The 26,386-nt window shown below is 43.5% G+C and overlaps 1 protein-coding gene across 1 annotated transcript in view; it reads left to right on the forward strand.

Annotated features, from left to right (window-relative positions):
- Nucleotides 1-25,853, forward strand: part of LOC128755326 (mitogen-activated protein kinase kinase kinase 11) — a 49,589-nt gene extending 23,736 nt beyond the window's left edge. Inside the window, exons 2-10 of the mRNA XM_053858608.1 lie at nt 3,491-3,671; nt 6,332-6,480; nt 8,666-8,841; nt 9,149-9,395; nt 11,388-11,504; nt 14,780-14,951; nt 15,042-15,154; nt 15,325-15,948; nt 18,038-25,853. Coding sequence (XP_053714583.1) covers nt 3,491-3,671; nt 6,332-6,480; nt 8,666-8,841; nt 9,149-9,395; nt 11,388-11,504; nt 14,780-14,951; nt 15,042-15,154; nt 15,325-15,948; nt 18,038-18,639 — 2,381 coding nt within the window. The 3' untranslated portion in view covers nt 18,640-25,853. The remainder of the gene's footprint in view (nt 1-3,490; nt 3,672-6,331; nt 6,481-8,665; nt 8,842-9,148; nt 9,396-11,387; nt 11,505-14,779; nt 14,952-15,041; nt 15,155-15,324; nt 15,949-18,037) is intronic.
- The last annotated feature ends 533 nt before the right edge of the window (nt 25,854-26,386 follow it).

A 26,386-nucleotide genomic window follows, 5' to 3' on the forward strand; every position in this document is an offset into this window, starting at 1 on the left:
GACCCCGACATGAGTTTCCTGTTTTAAATGTCCGCCTTCATGTTGATATGAAGCAACTTCACAGAACTCTCTGTGAAACTTCTTCCTATTTCTACGTGTCCAGTCGGTGTGTCTCGATTGTCCCGTCATGTGATAACAATCAACAATAGCCAATTAGCTTTGTCTGGCACTCGTAAACACCCGCCTTCTGCACTTCATACCACCACCTACGCTTCCATCCTGTCTGTCTGCAGAACCCCCACTCTGTTCCCGTCATCTCTGTTTCCCAATGGAGAGCGGGAGACGGCGAATCAGGTCATGGCTTTTGTTTGTGTTTTTGTGTCGCCTCTTGCGAGCCGCTGGATGCTAACCGGACGATCCCGCCGTCACTTCCTTGTTCTCGCCCTGCAGGAAATATAGGCTGACTGACTGGGTGCTTGTTTTTGCGAGATGCAAATCGGCAGGTGGACAAATAGAAATGGAGCTTTGGACAAAAACCCAGTGCGGCAAATACGCCCACTTCACTCCTGGCAGCAATGGAGTCCTAAACAAGTTATGTTTCTCCTCTCCATCTTTTGATTTTTAACTGCCTTCAGACGCCCAAACAAAACTTAAGCTATGTCTGTTATGGGACATTCTTCTAGTTTGAAAAGTCTATCAGTATTTGCTGTGCGTTCAGAAAAGAAACCCACCCGACAAAACTTTGTGTGCACTTTTGGCAAAATAAGACGCCAATTATCTTACACAGCGCTCACAGCAGACAACACTAACACGTGTGATCGATTCCTTTATGCGGTCAAACCCTTCTGTCTGGGGGTTTAGAGGGATAAAGGGCACTACTGAGGGTTGAAAGCACAAATGTGTCAGTTTTAAATGTCATGTTTGAACTTTTGAACAGGCACATTGATTGTGTATCATCAAACTGTCTATAGGATGAAGCAACACAAGCCTCTGCGGGAACATTAGCAGAGGATGAATTGCGTGAACACAAGTACAACACTTCATTTGCGACAGCAGTTCCGCGACATCAGCTATTCAAGGACACTTCACATGATTCGCTCCACTCATCAGAGTTGTTGCTTTGTTAGCACTTTTGCATTGGCACTTCATTGCTGATCTCTGTGCCAAGAAGCTTAGCAAGATAGACCTGATCTGTTGTCATGTTCCGGACAGATGCACCGCCTTGTGTCGTCCTTACATTTTGCCATCTGTCCCTATATGAATCCTCGTTTAGCAGTTGTCACATGAGGGAAATGAAAGCTCATGTGTGCAGCAGCAGAAAAGTTCGCCATGTGAAAAGGAAGAACGTTGAGCAGGGGAAGTCAAAAAGGGACTGGAAATAGCAACAACCCTGTAATAACCCAAATTCTTCGCTGGCTCCCCTCCCTGTGAGAGACGGTCCGTGGTGCCATGCCCAGTGTGCAAGGGAGGCAGAAGAGGGGCTGTCACTCATGTGTAGTCACGTGACACAGTGACCAACCGCAGCCGCCGACATTGTGTTCTATTTCCATGCAAAAGGCGGTACAGATGGCCGGCTACCAAAATATGTTCACGGCCCAGAGTGCACTCTTGTCGATGTAGGGTTTATGTTTGGGGATGAATAGTTCTGCTTCACCCATGCATTCCACAGTCATCCTTCATAATAAGCTGCAGAGTTTTTGACGTCTCTTCCAGTCAGCTGTGGCGTTTGCTCGGCAAATATATGAAATACATTGTGTGTAGTTGGGAAATATCGAGGGCTGATTATGACAAAAAATAAAAAATAGTGACCGTGTGGGTGTGAGACAGTGAAGCAACCGGATCTGCGAGATGATAAACTAGGATGAGGACATAGCATTCAGAAACATGGCATGTATAGGAAATAATGTGTAACAATTCTTGGACATCTTTTCATAACTGATTGAAATGAGCCATGTATAGCCATTTGTAGCTCATAATGGCATCAGCATGTGGAAGCTTGTATTTACTGTAACATAATATTCTAAAGGATTATTCTTTTTTTTTTTTGTCGTTTCAATGTATTTTTTTTAGGATGACAAGGAACTAAATTTAAACAGAACATGCTTCATGCAGGAAGGCGTCATTCAAAAGACACAAGTGACACTTCCCTCCACTGTTTCGTCACACTGGTCCCTAAGGCAGCAGTGAAACACTTGCATGTCCTACTTAAAAGCAAAAGGGAACTTCTGGTTCATATCCTTTCCAACTTTAATCAATGTCATTGTGAAGTTCCATTCTGAAATATATAGTTAAAAATATAGTCTTCAGTTACCAATATAAAGATTAACCCCTCCGCAAGATGCAGTCGCTTGTGCACACATTGAAAGCTCAGTCACCTAACATAATCATAACTCTACACATCTTACACACACAACTCGCTTGTGTGTAACACTCACTCTATTACAACAAAAAAATACACACATACACACCTAGATTCCCTCACCACAAGGAGACACACACACGCTAGCAACAAAAATAACTCGCACACGCACGCCTTATACACCCACGCCAAAAACGCTCTTACGACAGGCCACCAAGAAAAGTCTCACTGACACACGCACACTCAACACCATTCACAACACAATTCTTTTCAACACACACCTAACAAACACATTTGTACACACCTACACTTGAGCCACAGTCACACAATAAGTTACACGCACACACTTTGTTGTGCTTTTTTTGTGAGGCCCTTTCATTGCCGTAATGCTTTCCCCTGCCTCTCACGCACCAAAACACAATCCTGCACAAATGCAAGACTAACGCACACAGACCTACACTAAGACAAAGGATTTGAAAGTGCTGCGTTTACTTACTTACTTAAAGGAGAATATTGAAGAGTGCCAGTTTTGTTTTTTCTTTCCAGTGCAAATGAAGCTGACAGTCGAGCTGCAGAATACTGTGACAATAAAAAACAAAAACAAGCAATCCGGGAAAAAAAATTAACATTGCAATTTATTTTTCTTTGCGATTATATTTTTCCATATGAACACAAATTAGCACACATTGCTAATAGCAAATTTGGAAAGATTTTGGTTGATTCTCACTAGCGGATTTCAAATTAGCGGACACATTGTCATGTTATTTAACACTTTATTTTACAGAAGTACTGAGGAATTTTGTTCACAAAACCCGACAATGAAATAGAAATCAGAGGTAACTTGAGGAGTATTATAGTAGTAGTAGTAGTTAGAACAGCATCACATTCATGTTTCTGCAACAAGTGTAGACTATTCAGGTTATTTATAGCATTTATTGTGCACTGAGAAGAGATTTCCCTGTGATACTTAAACAAAGCTAGATAAGAAGGAAAATACTGTCCTACGATACCATCGCCCATGCGTACATTGTGATGCCGATGTTTCTGACGATTATTGTGCAGCTCTAGCAGACAGCAGAACGTATCAAGCCCCACATGGCATGGAGTTGTATAAAGAAACAGCCACAGTGATCATTGACATTAACTTTGTTTTGTGAAAATGTCTAACGTTGCGACTTCTTTTCCCCCCAGTCCTGCTGGCCCAGCCCATAGAGAATGAATGCATGGAAGGATTGACACTGAAGATCACAGACTTCGGTCTAGCAAGAGAGTGGCACAAGACCACCAAGATGAGCACTGCTGGCACCTACGCCTGGATGGCCCCTGAGGTCATCAAGTCGTCCACCTTCTCGAAGGGCAGTGATGTGTGGAGGTGAGTGGATGTTTAGTGTCACTAACCTGCTCAGATGCCTTTCTATGACACTCTCTGAAGGCGGCATGATCTTACAGTAGGGGTCTCAAACGCTCAAATCTGAAATAGAAATTTGTGATAACACAGTATCTGTGTACACAGAAAAGACAGTAACAAAAAAAGTAGTGCAGTCTTTGTAAGCTACATGACAGCAGTATAAACTTTGAAGTAGGTTATATTTTGATGGCTGCCCGCTGTATTCGTACCTGCAGCAGTAGTGTCTGCAGTGACTGAAAGATGTGGCCCGAAAGGGTGTGAAGTACAGACGAGCAGCCTGTACTTCACACAGTGGGAGTTGAGCCGACGAAGATGGAGTAGTGAGGTGATGGAGAGCAGCTGGGCCACTGCAGCCATGTGATGGAGTCCCTTCAAAGAGCTGCTCTGTGCTTTGTTGTGGGACATGAGTACTGCACACTGTCCCATTGTCTAGCACACAGAGCGAGAAGGAGGGATCACGCCGGACCTGACCGCTTATGTGAGAACAGTGTGTGTGGAAGTGCGTGTGCCTTCGGAAACTGAGAGTTACACATGAGAATATTTGTATTCATGAATGTGTGACAAATAAATGCAAAAGTAATGCAGGTTAGACTTTCGCACTGCACAGGTTTGCTACACAGTTCTGTTGATGCTCCCATCAACGTAATATGAAGTAACATGGAAGTGTGGGATTTATGTTTTCATTGCAAGTGCCCAATTTAGCTGTGTGCTTTTCTCCATTTCATTCAGTCCTTCAAAATCCATTTGCTGCTGCCTTATTTCCTCCTGCCAGAGATTTTATTGTCTTATTTACTGTTTTTTTTTTTATCTTAAAACACCCTGCTTCACGCTTTATTTTGTTGCCTGTATTAAACCGTGCCTCTAATTCTTTTTATTTATGGTAGCTCCTACTGGGATTTCTTTGCTCAGCTTTAGTTGTCAGACCCACTCATCAAGTTTGCTGGATCGCTCCATGAACTCCTGAGGCACTCTTCTGCTTTACACCTGACTTCGGTTCACTGTCAAGAATTGTGCTCGTGATGAAGTATAATAATGTGCCAGGATGGCAGTGGAGCTCCCTCGGCAGAGAGGAGCCAGGAAACATCCTCTTGTAAATTCAGATTTGACAGGACGTTCATCTGACTGGGGAATTCGCCAGTGTTTTTATTCAAATTTTTTAAAATAGTTTAAAAGCTAGTGTGGTAAAGTGGCGTTATAAAATGCAATTCTTTCATGTACCGTCTCTCGTTCCGCATGGGAGCGAAAGACTGTGAAGGTGCTGAAGGTATGCAAGCAAACACATGGACAGAACAGGGAAATGTTCTGTTTATGTAGTTCCCTTGAGCACGTATTTATTCATTATACTGACCGAGCTATTTTGTGGTGAGGCTTTCTAAATTCGGCTGTTAACTGCTCCACGATCGACCATTGTGAAACCAATTGAGTCATAGATGCGGAGAATAATGTCCGACATCGACAGTGATTCCGCTTGGATTCATGTAACCCTGGTGAATTTCCTTGCTGTGTGCAGATTTTGTGGTCCACTAATGGGCTCTTTGCCATCTCAATTACATGCACACAATTTGCTCAGTTTCCGTGCGAGCTCATTTTCACAGCCATCACCCACACAATTTTGCAAAACAGCAAAATAAGCGAAGCGCAGGCGTGCAGGCAGACGGCCTCGCTCGGAAATAGAAGGGCAATCTTTGTTCTGCCATTCTTTCTCATCTTCCCTCGGCCACTGCTCACCACGCAGGGATGGCGACTGCCTACAGGCCAGCAGTTTCTCCGCAGACGTGTGTGTGTGTGTCTTATGTGTGCGGAGGTTGTAATTAAAGAGCTAAAGAAAAAAGCGCTGCGTTCTCCACTCTCCACTTAACTGATCTCCATGGAGCTCTCAGTCAGGATCAGGAACAAGCTAATTTGACAGTGTGGGAGATCCAATTCCTGAGCCAAGCTCTCCCCAAAAACACCATGCCGGAAATATGATTTGACTGAGCTGAGCATGAAGCACATTTTCGAATATCTGTAATCCACTGCAGCGGCTCAGATGCTGCGTATTCTTGCCAAATGAGTCTCTGAACATTATATTAGTCTCCAAAATATTTTTTTAAACATCAAGTCCATTTGATTCACATGTTGCCTTGAGTTGATATCGTTTTAGATATGAGAAAAAAAAGCTGTTTATTTTGCGCACAGTTCTTGTTGTAGATGATAATTTTATGATGCGATGGTGCATTTATATTTTGTTCAGTTTTGAACAACACTGTTGATACTTTTGTATCAGAGAGCTGACATACTGAAACTGTCAAGAATTGTAAACAATAAAAAAAATATCTAGTCTGTATTTGTTTGTGCCTTTGCAATGCTGCCTCTGATTTAAATTTTAAGAAAAAAAATCTGATCAAGAATCTAAAATGCTATTTCATTATTACTTCAGTAATATTGAAAAATGTTTGTAGATGATGTACAGTCCGATGTCACTAAGTTACAGAAGTAAAATATAATGTTTTTCCAATTTGTGCATTTGTTTTCTTTTTTTTATTTATCTTGCTTTGCTTCCTGCTGTCAGGTCTTTCACCGAAAACAAGTTTCTTCTGAAATGCTTATGACTTAAGGTGGCATCATTTCCTTCTGTTCTACAGTTATGGGGTTCTGCTCTGGGAGCTGCTCACTGGAGAGGCGCCCTACAGAGGAATCGACGGGCTGGCTGTCGCTTACGGAGTAGCGGTTAACAAGCTGACCCTGCCCATCCCATCCACATGCCCGGAACCCTTTGCCCAACTCATGTCAGGTATGTGGAGATTCATCTGCTCACCTCACTTCTCATTTCCCCACAGCTTGTGTTCCTGTGAATTCCTGTGCCTCATGATGAAGCTGGAGGAACTAGTGCTGCAGTACATGACGCTGTCCTTTGTCATGTTTTTGCTCGTGCTCAGCTTAGTGGGAGTCGTCTTTCCTGTCAATGTCATTCTTAATCAGGATTCTAACACAAACCGCAAAAAGTGAAGTACAGCTTGTATTGGACAAGCGGAGCTTGAAATATATGCGAATGAAGAAATCAAGTAAAAAGTGAGAGAAAACAAAAGTCAGCAATGTCAAATAAACTAAACAGTCTGTAAGCAAGTGGCAGAAAAGTAAAATGTAACAGCAAAGCTCCCTCTTCTCGCAGATCCTTGTGCTTTTCCCCTACATTCATTCTCCTGCCACATCATTGCCACCACTACAATAGCATGCAATGCACAGTAATATCTCCATGATGCCACTGTAGGTATATTGTTGTACAGTCAATGAGTTCTGTTTTTAGCTAAATACTTATTTATTTTCGGGTGTCCTTCTGAATTAACTCTGTGTTTGTAGTGTTTCTTCCTGCACATTAGAAATAAATGTATAAAGTTGTCTCCAAAGCCGTGATAATTGTTTGCAAACTGACAATTCAGCTACTTCAGTTCTGAAACTTACTGTCATTCGCTACTTCCATAAAGCAGGGCCGTCAAGTTTCATGCATTCAGCATGTGACACACGCATTTTAGTCACCTCAAACGCAAAACGACAGTGACAGTGACACTGGTATATACATATATGCAGCAGAACGTACAACAAACGATAGTCTTCAGTGCACCAATCTCAGACAGACGGTGGCCGAAAGAGCACATAAAGCAAGTCTCAGATGGATTTGTGAAATTAATCTGTTTGAAAAAAGAAAAGCATTTTCAAAAGTTGATTCAAGTGCCTTGACGTCTTGCAGCTTCATATGTGTAATTGTCATCAATATCAAGCAAGACCAGTGTTAACTCATTTTATTTGTGTGAAGATTACCCAGATATTCTATACGTATTTTTAATATATTCATTATAAATTACGCAAATGTTGAACTTGTACTGAAGAATTCATTTCTGGACAAAGTTTGGACAATGGTTGGAAGCCTTGTATTTATATATTTTTTTACGATATTTAAACATTTTTATCTCCTTCCATCAGTATTTATAAACCTTTAAATAAGGCCGGACTTATCTCGGAATCTCTTTTACAGCGCTCACCAGAGTCACCATCATCCAACCAAGCTGCCAATTTCACACCAGCTGAGATCAGAACTTGACAGCCCTGATGAAATTTTGACTTGAACTACATTGACCTGCACTGCAATACAGCAGTCTATATTAAGACCAGATTAACACTGAACGCTTGCTTCAGTTACTCAACTTTCCAACTTGTGCTGCCTGGACATCAAAGCCATGACATTGGCAACATTTCATTAGCTTTTGAACTACACTGGCTCATGACATGTCTTTGAATGAACTGCGTCTCAGTCGCTATATGAACATTTTACCTGCGCTTCTGATTAAATGTGGCTTTGGCTCTTAGGCTCAGCATCTGAAGCTGTTCACCTAAGTGGACAATTCCTTTAATAAAAGCACTCACTTTGGTTAACAAACTGCTTTCCCCGACTCACAATGAGGTGGAATTACTCTTACGTAACAGTGGCAATTATCAGGGGAAACTTGAAGTTTGGTCTCTCTAAACTGCATCATTTAACTCTTTCCTCATGTCCTTCACACCTCATACTCACCTCATAAACATGTAGATCAAGCGGGTCTCAAACGGGTCCTCACTGGGCCGCAGTGGGTGTGGCCCTTTGAGGACATGCACACGCAGTTTTATCAACGTGGACTCAACTGAAACAAGCAGCACTGCAGTCTGGTCTTCAGACTGCAGGTGCTGCTGTAGGTCAATATGGGGGGGAGGGCTTATTGAATCCACTGGCACTTGCTGGGTCCCGCTGCTCCCCTGACACCGCTGGCACAAAAGTAGATGGGACCATTTTGCTGTCAACTGCTGTGATTTTGAACTCTTCCCACAAAAGGATCAATGATGAATGTTGCAAATGTTGTGAGTGGCGATTGTGAGGAAGCAATTCTGAAATCATTGAAGTCCCTTGGTAATGTAGCACAAACGTTGTGTTTGGCCACTGTGTTCAGAATGCTGGGACCAGGACCCCCATCGACGACCCAATTTCGCCTCCATTCTGGCCCAGTTAATGGCTCTGGAGCAGCAGGTGAAGGAAGAGATGCCGCAGGACTCCTTCCACTCCCTGCAGGAGGACTGGAAACTGGAGATCCAGGACATGTTTGATGAACTGCGGGCTAAGGAAAAGGTAAGAATAAAGATACTGCATTCAAGAAGCATAAGTTTTATCACACATTTCTATGTCAGAAGTGTGAGATGGACAAACAGAAGTTTCCCTGTTGGCCTGACACTCAAGATCATAGAGTGATCGGTGATATGGAATGTCACCAGTGTGAGTCACCGTGCTATTAATGCTGATGAAAGCTTTCGTTGCAACCTCCCTTCTCAGCGTCTCATTTCACACCTGACAGGAGACAAGTGTGAAACTCTGTCACACATGATTTGACCCACTGATGTTCCACTGTCCTCTTTTCTCCTCTGTCCTCCTGCACCAGGAGCTGCGCTGTCGCGAGGAGGAGCTGAAGCGAGCAGCGCTGGAGCAGAAGTCCCACGAGGAGTTCCTTCGGCAGCGAGAGCAGCAGCTGGCGCAGTGGGAGCAGGACGTGTTTGAACGCGAGCTCTGCCTGCTCATCCTGCACCTGAACCAGAACCAGGAGAAGCCTAACGTAAAGAAGAGAAAGGGCACTTTCAAGAAGCACAAGCTCAAGGGCAAGAATGGCGAGAAGATCAGCATGCCCCAAGGTGTGTGCAGTTGTGTGCAAAATCAAGTTTGAAAAGTAGTACTCTTCCTCAAGTTTACTGAAATGTCATCAGCTGTGCTTTCACACACATCTTCTGAACCAGTGTTGCAGCACTCGCTGAACTAATTGTCTTTGAAGTCGTGAAATACATCAGATGCTGATATGATGCAGCTGATCTGCGCAGTAGGGCCACAACTGACACCATTTGTCTCAGAGAATAGAGATCATCTGCTCCACAGCCTTCTGTTTGTGAGTTCCTGGATTTACATGATCTTCTGCTGACAGTTGGCGTTGAGCTAGACACCCAGGATGTGGGTGGGGTTTTTCTACTGGTAAGAAAAGCAATGATAAAATTCATGTCATGGCAGGTTTTCCATCAAACTTTACAGGAAAAAAAAAATCCCTGGTCAAAATGATTATAGTGGTATGAAGTCTATCATTTTACCTTTCATTTACACAAACAAAGTCACATGACAAGCTCTACTTGTGGATCATCCAAGCTCTTTTTGAGTCCGTCGGCCCAAGTGGTCTGTGTGAATGGATGAAAATGGCATGACTTGCATCAAAGACACAAAGTTACAGGAATGTGATATGAGTAGGACGCAGTTTGTCTTTGTCAATTATACACGAGTGAAGTGGGAATTTCTCAGTTCTATCAAGTCCTGATTGATTGAGGTGCGTTCACCCGACAGCAGGCTTGGATGTATTTTGGCTGAGCAAGCATGCATAAATGAACTCCGGGTGTGTGTGTCTGTGTTGGCGTGTGTTTCGCTACAGTCTTTCCCAGCAGCAGCAGCAGCAGCAGCAGCAGCAGCAGCAGCAGGGTGGGTGATGTGGTGGAGAAGGGTGGAGAGGAGAAGCGGGGGGGTTGATGAGAGGGGAAAACAGGCCAACCACGCCTGGACACTTCCTGTCTGAGCTGGCCGGCCTCCCTCACTTTCTCCTGGTCTGCCTCCTGTTCTCTCTTTAGGTTTCTCTCTCCCTCACCCGTGCTCCCTTGGCAGCTCCCCGCCTGTGTTTTTATTCTCCCTCCAACTATATCTCCCTTTGTTTTTCCTCTTCCTCTCTCCACCAATATTATTATTATCTCTGCCTTCATCCTGTGTTTCTCTGGCGTTTCCCAGCCTGCGGAGACGTCTGCCTCATCCCAGATTCTGCAGGAGTGCGGATAAATAAAGAGCCGTGCGAAATATCAACCTCTTTCCGTCGTCTCCGAGCTGCGTTCAAGGATTCAGCTCGGCTTGTTAGAGTTCAGCAGTGTTTTCCATGCTGCTTTTGAGGGTCCTTGCTCTTTTCGTGTCCTCCTAAACAACAGTATTGATTCAGAGTTCTTCCTTTGACTCCTAGTGTCTCTTTGTCTTTGGAATTAAAAGTGGCTTTGATTTTTCACCTCAATTCCAGAGAATTATAGAGCAATTTAAAAGTGAGGATGGAATGTGTCATTCAGCAGAAGATGTGTTTACCAAACAAGGACTTCTTGAATAGAATTTTCTATTATTAAGTCAATGTCAATGTTGCACGAGACAAACCAAGATGCACATATGTAGGCACACCTACATACAGAGAGGAGCCGGAGTGTCTGGCTATATAATCTACTTGTGCATGTGACAGATTTCAACACTTGAGGTGATGAAAAAGGAACTGCACGTTGAGGGAACTAATGTCAGTGTGTTTTGCATTGTGCTGTTCTCTCCGCCCTTGTTTGACCTACATGGATTTTACTCACTGAGCAAGTGGTTAAGTCTCCACTCTGACTTTGGAATGTTTCATGATCTTGATTCAGATCTGACTGTAGTGACCGGTCACACTTTAAGATACGATAAATGTTTTCATCGAAATTGCTTTGTCACTACTGTTGCTATAGCTGTTCTTTGTAAGCGATGGTAATGTTTCTCACCTTGCAGACTGTAGCACATCAGTTATGTTTGCACATATCGTCAAAAGTCTTCTGGTAGTATATATGATAGCATTAAATCATGTGTCTGTGTTTTAGATTTCATCCACAAAATCACGGTGCAGGCCTCCCCTGGACTGGAGAAAAGGAGGAACTCCCCGGATTTGGGATCAGGGTCCTCACCCTCCTTTGGCCCACGCTTCCGTGCCATTCAACGTAAGTGTTGCTCTTCTTATTTCTGTATGGATGTGTTCTTGAATCTGCTGGAACTACTCCTTTGCATATAGACACTCATATTTTTCTCTCCAAATTCCTTCCTTTCAAGCACTTCCAGCCACCCACACAACTTTTTTCCCGCGCTCCTCCCAGTGGGCGCCTCGCTATTCCCCTCCGATCCTTTTTTCTTTTTTCAATAGTCTGCTTCGATTTAAAAAAAAAACTATCTCGTTTCTCCTCTTTCTGGAACTCGTCTTCCCACATGCATTTGTTTTGCTCGGCAGCAGGGGGCGCCATTAAGCTGCAGTGTAGACGAGCAGTTTTATATGCATGTAGTGGTGACATTGCAGCTGAGCCTCAAGCTGGGAGAGATTCATTGTTCACATCTTCCTCACCAAAGCTAAAAACACTGTACCAAGGTCGTGCAACCCTTCCAAGAGTTAATCACAGCTGTGAGAACGTGAAAAAGTACAAGCGATTTCATTGCAGTGGATAATAATTGAGATATTAGCCAACACAATCTTGGGGGAATTATGACTTACTATCACGCTTCCCTCTTGAAAACAACCTTGTGTGTGTTCAAGACCATGCCAGTAAACACATTTCAGTTTCCGCTGCCACAAAGCAGCTCTTCCTGCCTTGTCCTTGGAGGACATGTTTCTGTGAGCACCATGGTAATGTGATGCTCTGCGTTATTGTCATTCAGGCTGGTGTGACTGTAACATAGAAGCTGTGGCCCCTGAGATAGGGCTACTTTTAGAAGACTGTTTCATCCCAAATTTTTCTGGTATCTTTTTTCGTATCCAGGTGGGTCGAGCGTCTCATGCGCTGGCTGCTGGTGGATACTGCTTGCTCTTTATTTGTTACTGTGGGGGCAGGATTAGTCTTGCTGCTTCTCCTTCCTGACTAGTCATAGCCCTTATACCCATTCCAGGACTTAAAGCTTTGAAAATGCTCATTTTAGAGCCATATGTGATTATGGCCTGGCTCTCCAGCCTTACTCACAGGGTGGCTGCAGGAGCGCTCTGTGTGTCACTTGATATATAACTATGTATCAGGATGAGACCTTTTGGATGAGTGGAAGTGCAATCTTCATCCTGGGAAAAGGTGTTAACTGAGTCTAGTAAGCAGTTTAGCATGTGAGAATGGTTTATGATATCCTTACAAGTATGGGCAGATAACTGTGTCAGTTGAGCACCTCCATGTGGTACTCAGCTACATGGCTGTACTGTGTCAATGCCTGTCCCTAATATGAAGTGCAGGGCTGGTCAACTGACTAAGTCTTGGTGTGACTGGGACTGTTTCAACTGTCAATTGTGTAATAACACATAACTGAAAGGTAGCGAGGAGATGTGTTCAGGGAACTATACCGGACTCCTTAACTAAAGAGCTCCAGAATCATGGCTTGATATTTGTGTGCGGAGCGGCCGTCCTCAGCTGTTAGAAGTAGCACTTGAGTTGTTTATATTTTAGGACTGCAATGACCCATACAATCTAATATTAAATCAGTCACGATGCCATCACTGTCTTTTACGTGCATGTGGTAGTTGGCACGATCAGCGGAAAATGGTTGCGGCTCTGGTCCAACCATCGGAAACAACACAGCTATGTTAAGAAATACAGTGAATTTAAACAGCACATTCTCACTCCTAAGGAATTACATATCTACTATTGTCGTGTGAACTTTTGTGACCAATGTCGTTGCTGACTTCAGTGTGGCATGTTGATATGTCTGTTTCAATGGAGCCCTTTTAGATAGGCTTCCTCATACCAAGATGGTTTGATCCATTGATTGGGAAAGAAAATCTCTGCAAATAACATTATTTTAAAATGTATTTCTATTTATTTTTCAATGAAAATGCTTTATTTTTGTCAGGAGAACTGGGCTGAAAAGAGGATAAAGAGCAGTTGATGACCACTTATCTAACAGGACTGTTATTTGCAACTGAGGGACGAGTAGGAGGATAATAATCTCCCAAAGAAGGACTGCTGGCATTTATGTGGAAGACAGTCAACTTTGCTTTAGAGTCTTGTTTTTGGTTTGTGAGAGAGCTGGGGGGATGGAGGAGGGATGGTTTATAAAAGGAAGAATAGGCAGGTATGATGACAAACTTTAATGCTCTACCTGAGCGAAATGAGAAATTGTGCTTCCTTATTAGATCTCATTTCTCGAGAAAGTCAGGGCATATATATATATATATATATATATATATATATATATATATATATATATATAATTGTTGGTGAGAAAATGTTGAATGTTGTTGGTTAGAAACAGCTGAAGTATTTTCCATAGTTTGTTGGTGACAAAAACATTTATCAGCATCTTTGTGTGATTCATGCTTATTGCTGTTGCTGTGACTTATGTTGTGTCTCGCTGTTTTAAGCGTTATTTAGCGTTTGCCTAGTAGGTCGTGTACTTTAACTATTTAAGTTGAGATGTGCGGCCTCTTGCATCACCTTTTTGTGTTACGTACTAGTGTGATTTGTCTTCTTCACTGCTCAGGCCATGGTGTACAGTAGATTAGAGTTTCTGTTGGGTCATGTCTGGAATTGTACAAATTAAGTTTGACCTGTCTCACACCTTTTCTGTCTAATCCTATCCGTGTCCATCTGTGTAATTTTTCTATGTGTCACCGTTCTCCATTTGCTCTCAATCAATGCTTTTGATTTTACCCTAGTATTATCCAGTGTTTAGTGCCGTCGCGGTCCTCTGTACACAGTGCACCTAGTCTGTCAATTTCAATGTCAGAACCTCCCGTTCTGAGACAGAAGTGACAGCCGCTTGTTAGACATGTTCCGAAAACCAATTATCATTTTAAAGTGCATAAGAATAAGCGCTCACACTCGACCTCTGAATGTGGTGGATAAACCAAGCGCTCCTTGACCAAATGCCAGAGATTCTGCAGAATGAGTAGCTCAAGTATAGAAGGAGTGACTTCTCTGAACGATCTCACCGTAAAAGAGTAAAAAGGCTTCACTGTCTCTGTCTCTGTTCGTCTTTAAAGCCAGACCATGTGAACAGACTATGTGTTTCTATCTAGAATGGAGGTTAAATATTACTGCTGTATTTTACAAATTGTTTTGATTATTTTAATGTTGTTTAGTGTAGTTTGAAAGTTCAAAGACTGCAAAGTCTTTGTGTAATTGTTTGAATAATCTGGATTGTTATTGCCACACCTGCATTTTCTTTATCACGTTATGATTATTTTATTATTTTATTTTACTCACAGCTAATGTTGAATAATACTGATTTTGTTTCCATGTCTCAACAGTCAGTCCGAGCGACAACAGTAGGACGTTTGGCTTGAGCCCAGTTTGGCCCCTGGACGCTGCTGCTCTCAAACAAGCCAATGGTGAACACAAGTTAGGCCCTCACTGGAGACCCCAGAGTCCAAAGAGCCCCAAAAGTCCCAAGGTTTTACGCCTCAGTCCTCAGGAAAGCAGGTACAACTACTAAGTTTCGATAAAATAAACACACTGTGCTTATAAAGTCAGTCAAAAAAAATCGGTCTCTCAAACTTCTTCACACTTCAGTCTGTCGATGAGAGCCAAGCTTCTGGTGTCGGACAGCACAGAGAACGGAGAATCCAAGGACGACTTTGAAGAGTACAGACCCTCTACGCCGACGCCTCTCCCTGCTCAGAATGGTATGCTCTTCATCATCAGCTTAACTGTTTCCATTAAGTGCAGCCATAATTCACGCTGGCATGAATGTGAATTATAAATACAAAGCTAAATAAATAATAAATGTGCAGAGTTTTTTTTTTCTGCCCCCTTTCTGAAGTCCTTTAAACTTAAAAAACAACCCCATGTGCAGGCTCCACAGTGAAGGACAGCCTGCGGCTTCCTCTCCCCCAAGGCGATTCCGGCGTGGAAGAAGGGGGTTCCTCTCCAGCTGGGTCCCCGAGGCCGGAAATGGGTTCTCTTTCTGGGCTGTTTAAGAGCACCCATAGGGCACTCCTCGGCAGTGGTTCCCTGTTGGCATCTGTCGGACTGGGTAGATGGCTGGATATCTCTCCTAAAGTGCCTCCTCGGACTAACCCGCCATCCCTTGAGGAGTGCATGCTGTCTGAACCCGAGACTTCACTGTTGAGACAACCTTTAGCTTCAGACCCCCCTGTAGTGGACGACCTGATCACTTTCTCCACGTCTGAACCGCTCCCCAGGCCTCTCTTGGATTTAGCCCTACAGTACCAAGAACTGAAGCCCCTGACACCTCCTCCGCCAACCCCCCCTGAGAGAATGGACCACCGGATGCAGACAGTCACACAAAGTCAGCAGAGCCCCCAAATCCCGTTGCGACGTGCTGCCAGCCCAAGACAATTGAATCAGAATTTGCAGTCTACCAATGGTGATCTTGGAGCCGGTGGCATGGAAAGCTGTGGCCCTCGAACGGACAGGAGAAGGAGGTCCAGCCAAGGCCTGCACACCTCCCATCTAGGTCAGTGGATTTCATATCTTTAAAACACAAAGCACATGTGTATAATATTCTTCACAGAACACCCTGAATGCTGCTGTCAGCAATTTACCCTCGGGGTGCTGGATCGACACCGGCGAATAAGAAAGTCCCATTTTTGCAGTCAGGATTTTTTTTTAGTTCACTTTCAAGATTTGTCTTGAGCGTAGTGTTGCAGTCGAGACAAGAGCATACTGAGACCAAGACACAATGACGGGGCCAGACCAAGACTAAACTAAGGCATATAGATACACATAAGTCTGTTAGTCACACATGTTTGTTACTGCAAGAAAATGCTAGTCATTTTTGTCAAAGAACCAGAACTGAAGGGCCTTCATTGCTGGTAGTTTGTTCTGGTCTCTGTATGCTCTGGTCTCTACACCATGCTGACGACAAGACTGTTTTACTGACCAAAATTAGTGACACAGGCTGCTGTCAATGAGGCGGTAAATTAATCATTGTTTTTGCGTCAAAATTTAAATGAAGCCCAATTTATAATGAACACATTCAGACACCTGCGCAGGACAGACAAGTCAAAACAACAGCTTGCACGTGATGTGATGTTTCATTTTAATAGTTGTGCAACGCCAACTCTGAAAGTTTCAAGACATTAAAAGAGCTTTAGTTTAAATAAGTTGATATAAAAACTTGAATATAGCCACCATCATGATTTATTTGCTATTGTCAAACTGATGCAAAATACACAATATTAGAAACGTATGTATGGGTCCATCATTTGGTTCAGTAATATAACAAATTTATTCAAATTGAAAAATGTGGCTTCTCGTGGCTCTCGCTTCTAGATTATTTTTTTAAATCGAATCCCACCCCTAGTTATATTATGACAAACCTGCTTCTGATGTCGACCTTTCTTGGTGTGCAATTCTCTCCTGTGCCCTCATTTTCCTTCAAAATAAAAAAAGTCAGATCTCCCACTCTTCATTTCAAGACAGGTGATTGTTGAACAAGTCTCACGACTTGTAGTGTGTGTTTGGAGTGTTTTGAATCTTGGTGCCAGCTACACTTTCTCGCCTTTCTCTGACTAACCTTATACGTTTCTTAGAAGACACTCTTAGAGCAGCAACGACAGAGGCATTGCCTTATTTTTAAGAGCCAGCAGGCCTTACGAGGCCCCTCTGGTAACATTTCACACTCTATATCTGCTCTGTTTGACGGGATTGTCCACAGTGAGGCTCTTACAAGCACTGCGCTGCTTCCAGGTACAGAGTCACATATACACTCAGACACACAAACATCAGTGTGCCCATTCTGAAGCTGCCGACAATAAGATGCGTGTGTTCGAACCTAACGTTATATTATGTTTCATTGTCTCGAGTTTTATAAAAAAAAAAAAATGGATGCCATCGGGTTAATAGCTAAATCTAGTGAAACTTGTGAATCCAACAGGAGTTGAAGTATGAGTTATAAATGTTTTCGTAGCTCATTTATTCTGGCAGGACTTAATGTTCTCGTCTGCTCTAACACAGCTTGGTTGACGTGGCAGGTCTATCAACCTGCTTCAGACGGTGCAATCTCATCAACAGTCTGTCGATTCATTGTACCACCTGAATGTTTGGCTGTTGGATTAGTGTCAGCACAGTTTTGTTGTTGCGAAACATCCCACCAAGAACATTGCTCTTCCACGATGCCTCGACCGCAAGATTTTGGCTAAAAACAATTATGGTGCCTGCGATCACAAAGCAGAGAGGCATGAGATTTAACAAACTTTGATCCAATTCTGCAAAATTACTGTGGAGGAACGCCCTTTTCACTGAAACCGGTATAATGGCACTATGATGGGGCCACTATACGCATACAGGCACTTGTGATTGGGAATGTAAAAACAAGGCACCCAATTTCATGTTTTTCAGCTCAGAGCTGAGAGCAGAAATGTGACCAAATCTTGTTTGTCACAGTTTTGCAAAAGTTCACTTCAGAAGAACCTTGGCAGATGTAGAGTCTGCCAGCTTGTCCAGAGTAACCTGCGCCTCTCGACCTGTGTTGCCTCATGGATTTTTGCCGTTTTAAAACCTGTAAAGTCATGATCTTTAATTGTGCTGTTTGTCCCTTGCAGTTCTGGACCTGCCCTTATGCCAGGACACACAGGATTCAGAAGACAAGTCCTCTGTGCCTTATTCTCTCCACCCTAACCCAGCTCTCTGGAGTCCCAAAACCCGCCGTTTGGAGGTCAGTGTCATCCCCCGACCTCGGCCCTCCCCTGTACGCCATCGCATCGACCCCTGGAGCTTCGTTTCAACAGGAGGTGGGAGCACAAGTGCAGGACGTATCCCAAGCCGCACGGACAGCATCCCATTGGGTTACCAACCTTCCCCCACCAACCCTTTTACCAATTGTGATCCCTTCCCTTCACCAGACTGTGATCCCTTTGCTCTCAAGGCAGACCCCTCGTGCGCACTAGATGATGCTTCAAAGTTTGACCCCTTTTCAACGCCTTTCCCTACATCTCGCTCCGCCCCGTGCTCCACCAATGGTTCGCCCACGCTCCCCTCGGTCCGTATCGCACCCCTAAACCCTGCTGATTCGACACTCATTGACCTGAACTGGGCTGCCCTGAGCAAGCCTCTTGATGGAACCAAAGAAAGAGCACACCCACGAAAGACTCTAGGGCTCAAGCCCTTCAAGTCCCCAACCCAACTCAGAGATGACCGGTTCTAGAACTTCCCTCACCTGTCTCTTAGCCAAGTGTCAAATTCTCAGTTCTGCTTTGTGTTGCATGGTCCATTTAGACGCCAGGCTGCCTTTCTTGGTACCTAAAAAGCCAGTTGAAAGAAGGACAGTCTTATTGCAGGTTTACTTCCTGGGAACGAATCGTTTATTCTCTTTGCATTCTCTCACTGTCTAAATCTTTCAGAAGGCACAGATCAGTACTCCCGCCGTCAGATCTTATCATACTCCTTATTTCACTTTTCATCTCCTTTAAATCCAACACAAAAACGCAGAGGTAGATAAGGCCACTTGCACAGCTTCCTCTGTTGCTACCTCTTTGCATTCCGAAATTATTCAGGACAGGAAAAGTGAAGAGTATTCTTTTGTGTAAGCATAAATCTATGTATCCCTTCTAAACACTGCGAGGATTGAAGATTTCCAGGCTGTCAGATGCCTCATACGTCTGCTTTAATTTGCAAAGCAGACTTTGGAGGTGGGCATCAATGTGCTTTGTGTCTCGACGTATTGCTCCAGAAGGCCTGCCCAATTTATTCAGTAATTTCCTTCTGTCTGTTGAATCGAGGGAGATGGGGAGGAAAAAAAAGACCTGCGAATCATGACCCATACATTCCACTTGGAAGCCGATAACATTCCAGACTCATTTCTGGGGAAATACCAGGGATTTTGAGCGCTTGCGTGCAACAGAGCACAGAAAATAGATGAGGCAGCTCTGTGCATTCCCTTCATACGCCAAAGAATGCCACTGTGAGAGACCAAGCTGGGAAAATGTGTTGTTTTGAACCTTCATGTTGTGCCCGACTGGCAGGGTGCATCACACTGGATGGCGAAGACTGTGTGACACGCTTGATTAGTCACGCAGTCTTTGAACTGTTTTAATTGCTATTTCCTGCTAAATATTTAACTTATTTTTTTCAACACTCTTCAGGAACCAAATAGACGAGACTAAAAGCAGGGTTTGAGGTCATAGAGCAGAAGTTTGTCCATCTCCTTGGACCTGGACCTTTGAATTTGCTCAACCTGCCATCACTTTAACAATGTCAATGGAGCGAGGTGGAGGATGCCCAAAGTACGCTGGTTACAAACTACTGAGTCTGTGTTCCATTTGTCCACTCAGATGTGGATTCACTTAGCTGATATGAGTTTTTCACTCCATTGTACTTCTCGTGCCAGAAGTACCTTCAGGACTACATGAATGGGTCGGTCATTCCCTTCCCTTATACCTCGGTACAGCTCAGTCCTCAGTAAACAGGGAGTGAACCTTCCTTAAAGAGGCTGTTGCTTTATGTGCATCAGAATATCATTCAACAAGCCAGACTTCTTTGCAAAGACCTTCTGCTGAACGACTCCCAAAAGCAAAAAGTGTACTCTGCTTTATCGTAGTCTGAATCTTTTTAGGTCAACCGCAAGAGACAGAGAGAGTGCAGCTTTGATGTGGTCACCTCACGTCTTCAGTGACGCATCACAATCTGGAAATGTCAATCGTTTTTGTCAGGGACTCCTTGTCGTCGAGACACGACATCAGCTTTAGTCCTAATGAAGGGGGAACACCTCGTCTCCGAAGGGGACATCTTTGTGATTAGCTTAATAATCCGACTGAAGACGGAGCGGGCTGATCGGGATAATTAGCTCCTTGATAAGAGCAGAGAGAATTAATAATGGATACGTGGGTACTTAATGAAATGGAAATCCTGCTCAGAGTGGTGAGAGCATCATTTGGAATCGGGTGATTTTCTTATGGTCAGATCTTTGTCTCCCGTCTTTAGAGGCAGAGCAGCTCGTCTCCATGTCCTCCACCCTCCGGTGATGTGGAAGATAAGTTCTCTACCTTCTTCTGCTTTAGTTTCACACCTACTCTCTTTGTGAGGAGTTTCTCAAGGGCATGTTTCTATTGACGGCACGGAACATTTTGTCCAGTCTTGGTTTCCTTTGAAGAAAAACCAAAATACAGCAGTCAGGAATAAGGCTGCTGCAAGAAGGCAGCGTTAATGAAGAAAATGCAGAACACAGTGTTTGTCCGTTTTATCAGCGCATTTTGTGGTTTAGATGATTTCACGTTGTTCCCCGACTGTGGAGCCGGTTGTAAGAAATTTAGAGACTCATTTTTCTTTATCCCCCTGAATGCTTATCCCAAACTACCAAATGTGTGAAGGCTTTGATGTGTTGTGGCTTGTGAAATCTGTGTCTCTCATTGTGAAAGACAGTTGAATTTCTTCCCATTGTGGATTGTTTTGTGTTGACGCGTCATGTCAGTGGCTCACATTCATTTAGCTTTGCGTGCGGCCAAACCCTCAAAAGCATTCGTTCTCCGGGTGCTTCCAATTTTCACCTTTGTGGTGTGTGTCTCTAGTGTTGTGCAGATTTTAAGAGAAACACAGCGGTATTGTCTTTCGCTGACTCAGAGAAAAGCTAACACATTTTCTAATCAGTGCTGTCCATTTAACAACTAAAACGGGAGATTTAAATTTGAAATCCTCTTTTCTAGCATAATGTCTATGAACGAAATTATTCTTGAACTCCTGTCAAGTGAGTTTCTAGTGGCGTGTCCCAATTTAATTTCCTATTGCGTTTGACTGGGTGCAGATTTATTTGCAAGTTTGAAATGCGCTGCACCTGTAAGTGTAATGCCAGCAGAGCTAACTGACGCCAGCGTTTCAGAGGAATCCTTAAAAGCCATCTTACTGCAGATTTTCCCCGGCTGTTTGTGAAAAGGGATGCGTTATTGCACTGGCTTGTCTTGTCAGCACACAAAGCGACAATGGCTCATCCCCGATCGTCCTGAGGCTCAGATAGTCATTGTTGTCAACAACATTCTGTGAGAAGAAAAAACGAAAAGAAAAGTAGAATCTGGCTGAATCCCTCTGTCTAAACCTTCTGTGTGTGTGTGTGTCTCAAGTATCATTGTCTATGTTTCATTCAGGAATTGGCAGATTTTTTTTTTTCGCTTTAATTTCAACTCAAGGTCCAAAATATAAGGAACAGTACTGTGGTCTGAAGAGTTGTGATCCTGGAATTTTCGTCTTTGCACGCTGTTGTATTGGGACTTGGAGAGGACTTTCCAAAGCTCCAAGGAAGGAAAGACTCTTCAACTCTCAGCGCAGAATCTGACTTTCATGACTTTTTTTCGTGTCAAGAAGCACAGCTGTCCTTCTCTTCTTTCCTCAACTAGTACCTGATGAGAAGTTTGTGGTGGCATCAGCCCGTCTGTCACTAATGGCTGAATGCCTGAAGACTGGACATGGATTCTCTGGAACCAAAGTAGATGATGATATCTGTCAGCGCCCAGAAAAACTGAGACAGCAAATCATGAAGCACAGTTGATGCAGACGGAATGAATACTTTATAAACAGCATGAATTGTCTTTGAAGGTTCCCAGACGAGGTCAGTATTGGATAAAAACTTTGTAGACGGCTGTTTAACTTCTCCAAGAGATTTCTGTGTTAGCCAGAGGCACCTTTTGTTTTCTTCTGACTGGTGTAGGTGTCAGCCAAGGTAGGAGAGGAAAGGTTAGCAATCAATGCTATCACTTGTTTGTCCTTGAAGTGTTGGTCTGCCTTGACAACACTGAGGGAGAATGAAAGGACTGTCACCCTGTTAATTCGTATTATCTTTCGTAGACTGGTCAGAGTTCCTCTGATGGAGAAGGGTGCATATTGACAGAGCTATAACTTCATTTGTTGAATTGATACTGAGCTAATCTAGAATACGGTATGAAAAGGAAATAAACAACACTGCAGAACTCCTGCAAGCTTGAACTTTGTGGATCGTTGGAGCAAATGAATTAAGTTTGTAAGGACGCCGATCACAGTAGTAGTAGTCAGGAAATTGCCACGAGGCAAATATGGAGAGGTTCTGAATGCAGGCGGCGGAATCTCACTCTTGCAGCTGCCATTAAAGAACTTTTGAAAACCACCTTGAACAGCAGAGAAGAGACAGCGTCTGAGTTTTGTGAACGCCTTTTGAAAACGTCCTACCCAGACCGACTTACCTGAACCTTGGCTCTGCAGTGCAAAGAGCAATTTTGCTTGGTGGTGAAATTCTTGGTGCTGACTTAAGATCGAATTCAAAGGGGGCGTAGATGAGTAAAGAGATCCACTTGACGTCACTGGTGTCAGCAAGTCAGGTTTTCTGCTGACTCGCTCTTTCGTTTCAACACAAGTGTGGAAATATTTTTCAGTGAAATTGGCTTTCTATAAATAATTTTGTGTGTCTGTTGGCTCCGTGGACTACATGGGTGTCTGGGATGCACCTGATTCTCCAGCCACGTCTCTGCAGCAAAGCAGCCAGGCTTCTCTGCCAACAACGCGGTATCACCCACCGTGATCCTGAACTCACTGCCAGGCTTTTGTTTTGTCTTTAACTACGTGAGACCCAGTGACCTTTCGGTGCCTGTGTTCAGGGATGGCGTCGGCCCAATCGGGATGTGGACACAAGCCATGAGTGTTAGAGGTGCTGCCAGGTGTGTAAGCAAATGCTCACGCTGAGTATAATATTTCCCCCTCTATTTTTTGCCGCCCCACGCATCCAAGGTCACCATCTGCTCTCCCTGTTTCTGTCACGACTGGAAACGCTGCCATGGAGTGGTGGCACCAACTCCAAACTCATGTTTCGCTCAGAAGCCCGGTGCTCATTTCAGACATTAAGAATTGATAGCAGTAATATTTTTCAATCCAAACCCCTGAGCCTCGGTGAGCATGTTCTGCCGACTGGTCTGTCCAGCCAGAGTTCAGCTCTGAAGCCTGGTGCACACTGCAGCTGCAGCATTTCGCTGGGACTTCTCTCTCTACAAGAACTATTCAACACGTAGTTTGGATTCTACATTCACAGCGGCTGAAACACAGCACTGTCTGGCTTTTCTGTTTTCGTAACGAACCGGCACTTTATAGTTGTTTTCATTTATAAGTTAAGCTGATGATTAAACTTGGATTCAGTCGTTCTTTCTTTCCACACAGATAAAAACATGGATGTGAAAAGAGTCCCCAGTTCAACCAAAATATTCAACGGTATTGTTGTTCGTAAAACCTTCGCCTTGCAAAACATTCCCAATTGTTCTGACAACAATCTGATTCATTATTAATTCAGACTGGCGTGTTTTTAAAGCCGATGCCTCACGGAAATCTTGTTTTATTGAACGCTCTTTCCCCCAAACATACATCCTGATCATATCCACCTTAACCTTGTATCAGTGGAAGAATTAAGTTCCTTTGTTTTCAGCGGTTAAAAGAGGTGTCTACTTCACTGTACTGTAGCATTGTGGTTTTAAAAGTGGCTCGCCAGCTGGAAAGTGTGCACAAAGTTGGCAGCTGTCTGCTTATGATGAAAGATAAGCAAGGCTGCAGGTGTATGTGTGGCATATGCTTTATTTATGGTTCTATAAAAATCCCTGATTTGATCACGTTCAAAGAGTGAACTACAGAAGCTCGATAAACGTTTCAAAAACAGTGGAACCACAGTGAACACAATTTCAAATCATCCAAAATTGCAGATGAGGCGGCAGCTTGTGCTGATGATTCTGTCTGTCCACGCTTATCGCAGGTGACTCTTAGTATCTGTCAGGAGTCGTGCGTTTCTTGATCTGATTTATAAGCTATGTCTTCCCTGTATTGTTCTTACTGGGCCCACCCCTTACTGGGTGTTTGTCTCACTGGGACCTAGAACTTCTCTCTGTGCCACAATGGTTGCCACCCAGCAAGCTCTTTTCCCACATGCCTTCAGAGTAGACTAAGCTACAGTGAGATGGTTGAACAACATTGTGCTATGACACTGTTTAAAAACACCAACCCTTTCTTCTGTTAAACATTCTGCGTTCGCCACTTGTCACAGTGCTGTGACACTGGAGCTGACAGTCCAGCAACGGTTCCTATGAAGTTATCTTTTGCAGGTAATAACTGGCTGCAATAGCCAAGGACATTTTGAACCATCAAGACTGCTTCTACTTTTTGCTACTGTGATTACATTTCTCCAAGCTCGAGCATCCACCGGCGACAAGTTCTCCCCGTACTCTTTAATGGAGATAAAATATTAAGCACCAAAATGAGTTTGTCAGCCGCAACAGCGACCCGCTGTCGTAATTATTTTAACACATTTTTAGAAGCTTGCGCGAGTACAATCCTCTTACCGCCACCATGCAGATTTTGGATTCTTTAGTATCACAAATCTTGTCACACTTCGCCCAGATTAAGGCTTTAGACGTTCAAACACCCTTCAGGGCGACGTACTTGACTGAAGCTTGAGCAAATTTAACAGCAGGTGGTCTCTTTTCAGGTCCGCATGGCTTCGTTTTTAGCCGCAGAAAGTCAAAATAATCCGTTGCCACCGTTTTCATCTGAAGATCCTCCACTTCAAATCCAAATGACTCACTGGCCGAATCTCAGTACTGTACACGAGTCCTTAGCTCCTTTCCTGCCAGAGTTTTAAATGTATGCGTCTGTGTGAGGTGGATATTTATAAAAGGTCGTCTTTTAACACTGGATTACTTCTTATTCTGTGATGGCCGAGGACGCAGTCCACATCAGGATGATGACACAGTTGAGTGAATACACAGAAATGTTCACTGAAGATTTATTTTGTATGTCATGGTGCTTCACTGATCAACAGTTCGTTCTACTTCTCTGTGCAAGTGAGGCGCAGAAAACAAGATTAATATCCCCAAAACAACTTATTGTCCTGATGAACCTGTGAAGGTCGCCGCTCTCTCTCTCTCTCTTTTTTTTTTTGCGCCATTCATTTCCTCGTCCTGTTGGAGTACAATCAAGGCGATGTCAGACTTAGATGTCGTATTGTCCGGGCAGCTGTTTGGTTCAGCTCTCTTGACAGTTTTGCCTTGTCAGGCTTTCTATTTTATTTTGCCGTTCTCCTGAAATCTCGCACTGGGCTGGGCCTAATCAACTGTTATTGTGTTGAGAGATTTGTTCATCTGTATGTGAAAATGTGTTTTTTTTCTTCTTTCAAATCTCTCTGACCATTATGATGGGTTTTAACCTGTGGAAAAAAAGCAAAGGAAAAAGCTCAAAAAGACCAAATAAAATGTAACACTCCTGGCTTCATTGTGTTGTTCTTGTTTCATTCTCCGCTTCAGTGAAAGTGAAGTTGTCAAGGGCTGGTTTGCAAGGTCGGATAACGACTTCCTGCGCCTCTTTTGCATTACCGTTGGAGTAATAACATTGAAATGTCTGTATGCAGTCTTCTTCTACTGCTCATGAATGGAGAACAGAAACAACCTCCATCTGACTATGACAAACTGTTATTGGTCAGTCAGCATTATGTGGCGATTGCTCAATGAGATTATTAAAGCTATGACTCAAAGCAAGAGTTCGGGTTAAGCCAGTCAAAGTGTGGCCTGGGGGCCAAATGCTGCCCTTTGACTGTATTTATGTGGCCCTCCCAGAGTCAGAGTAAAACTATATAACTGACATTGTTTTGTCTTGTGCATCGGTTTTTGTTCACTTTGATGCAACTGAAACATAACTTTCTCATTTGATTATTCTTCTCAATTTTTTTTCACAACTCTTTTCTGTTCTTTTTAAATACTACAGTGGTACCTCGGTTCTCAACCACAATCCATTCCAGACGGCCGTTCGAGAAGCGAATTGTTCGAAATCTGAATCAATTTTTCCCATTACAATGAATGGAAAAAGAAATGATGCGTTCCAAGCCTTAAAATAGTCTTTTGTAGGAGTGAATGTAGAGTGTCTGCTGCAGGTGCGCTGTTCCTCTATGTGTGTGGCCGCTGCATGTG

Source organism: Synchiropus splendidus, chromosome 3, assembly GCF_027744825.2.
Source record: "Synchiropus splendidus isolate RoL2022-P1 chromosome 3, RoL_Sspl_1.0, whole genome shotgun sequence".
Taxonomy (NCBI): Eukaryota; Metazoa; Chordata; class Actinopteri; order Syngnathiformes; family Callionymidae; genus Synchiropus; species Synchiropus splendidus.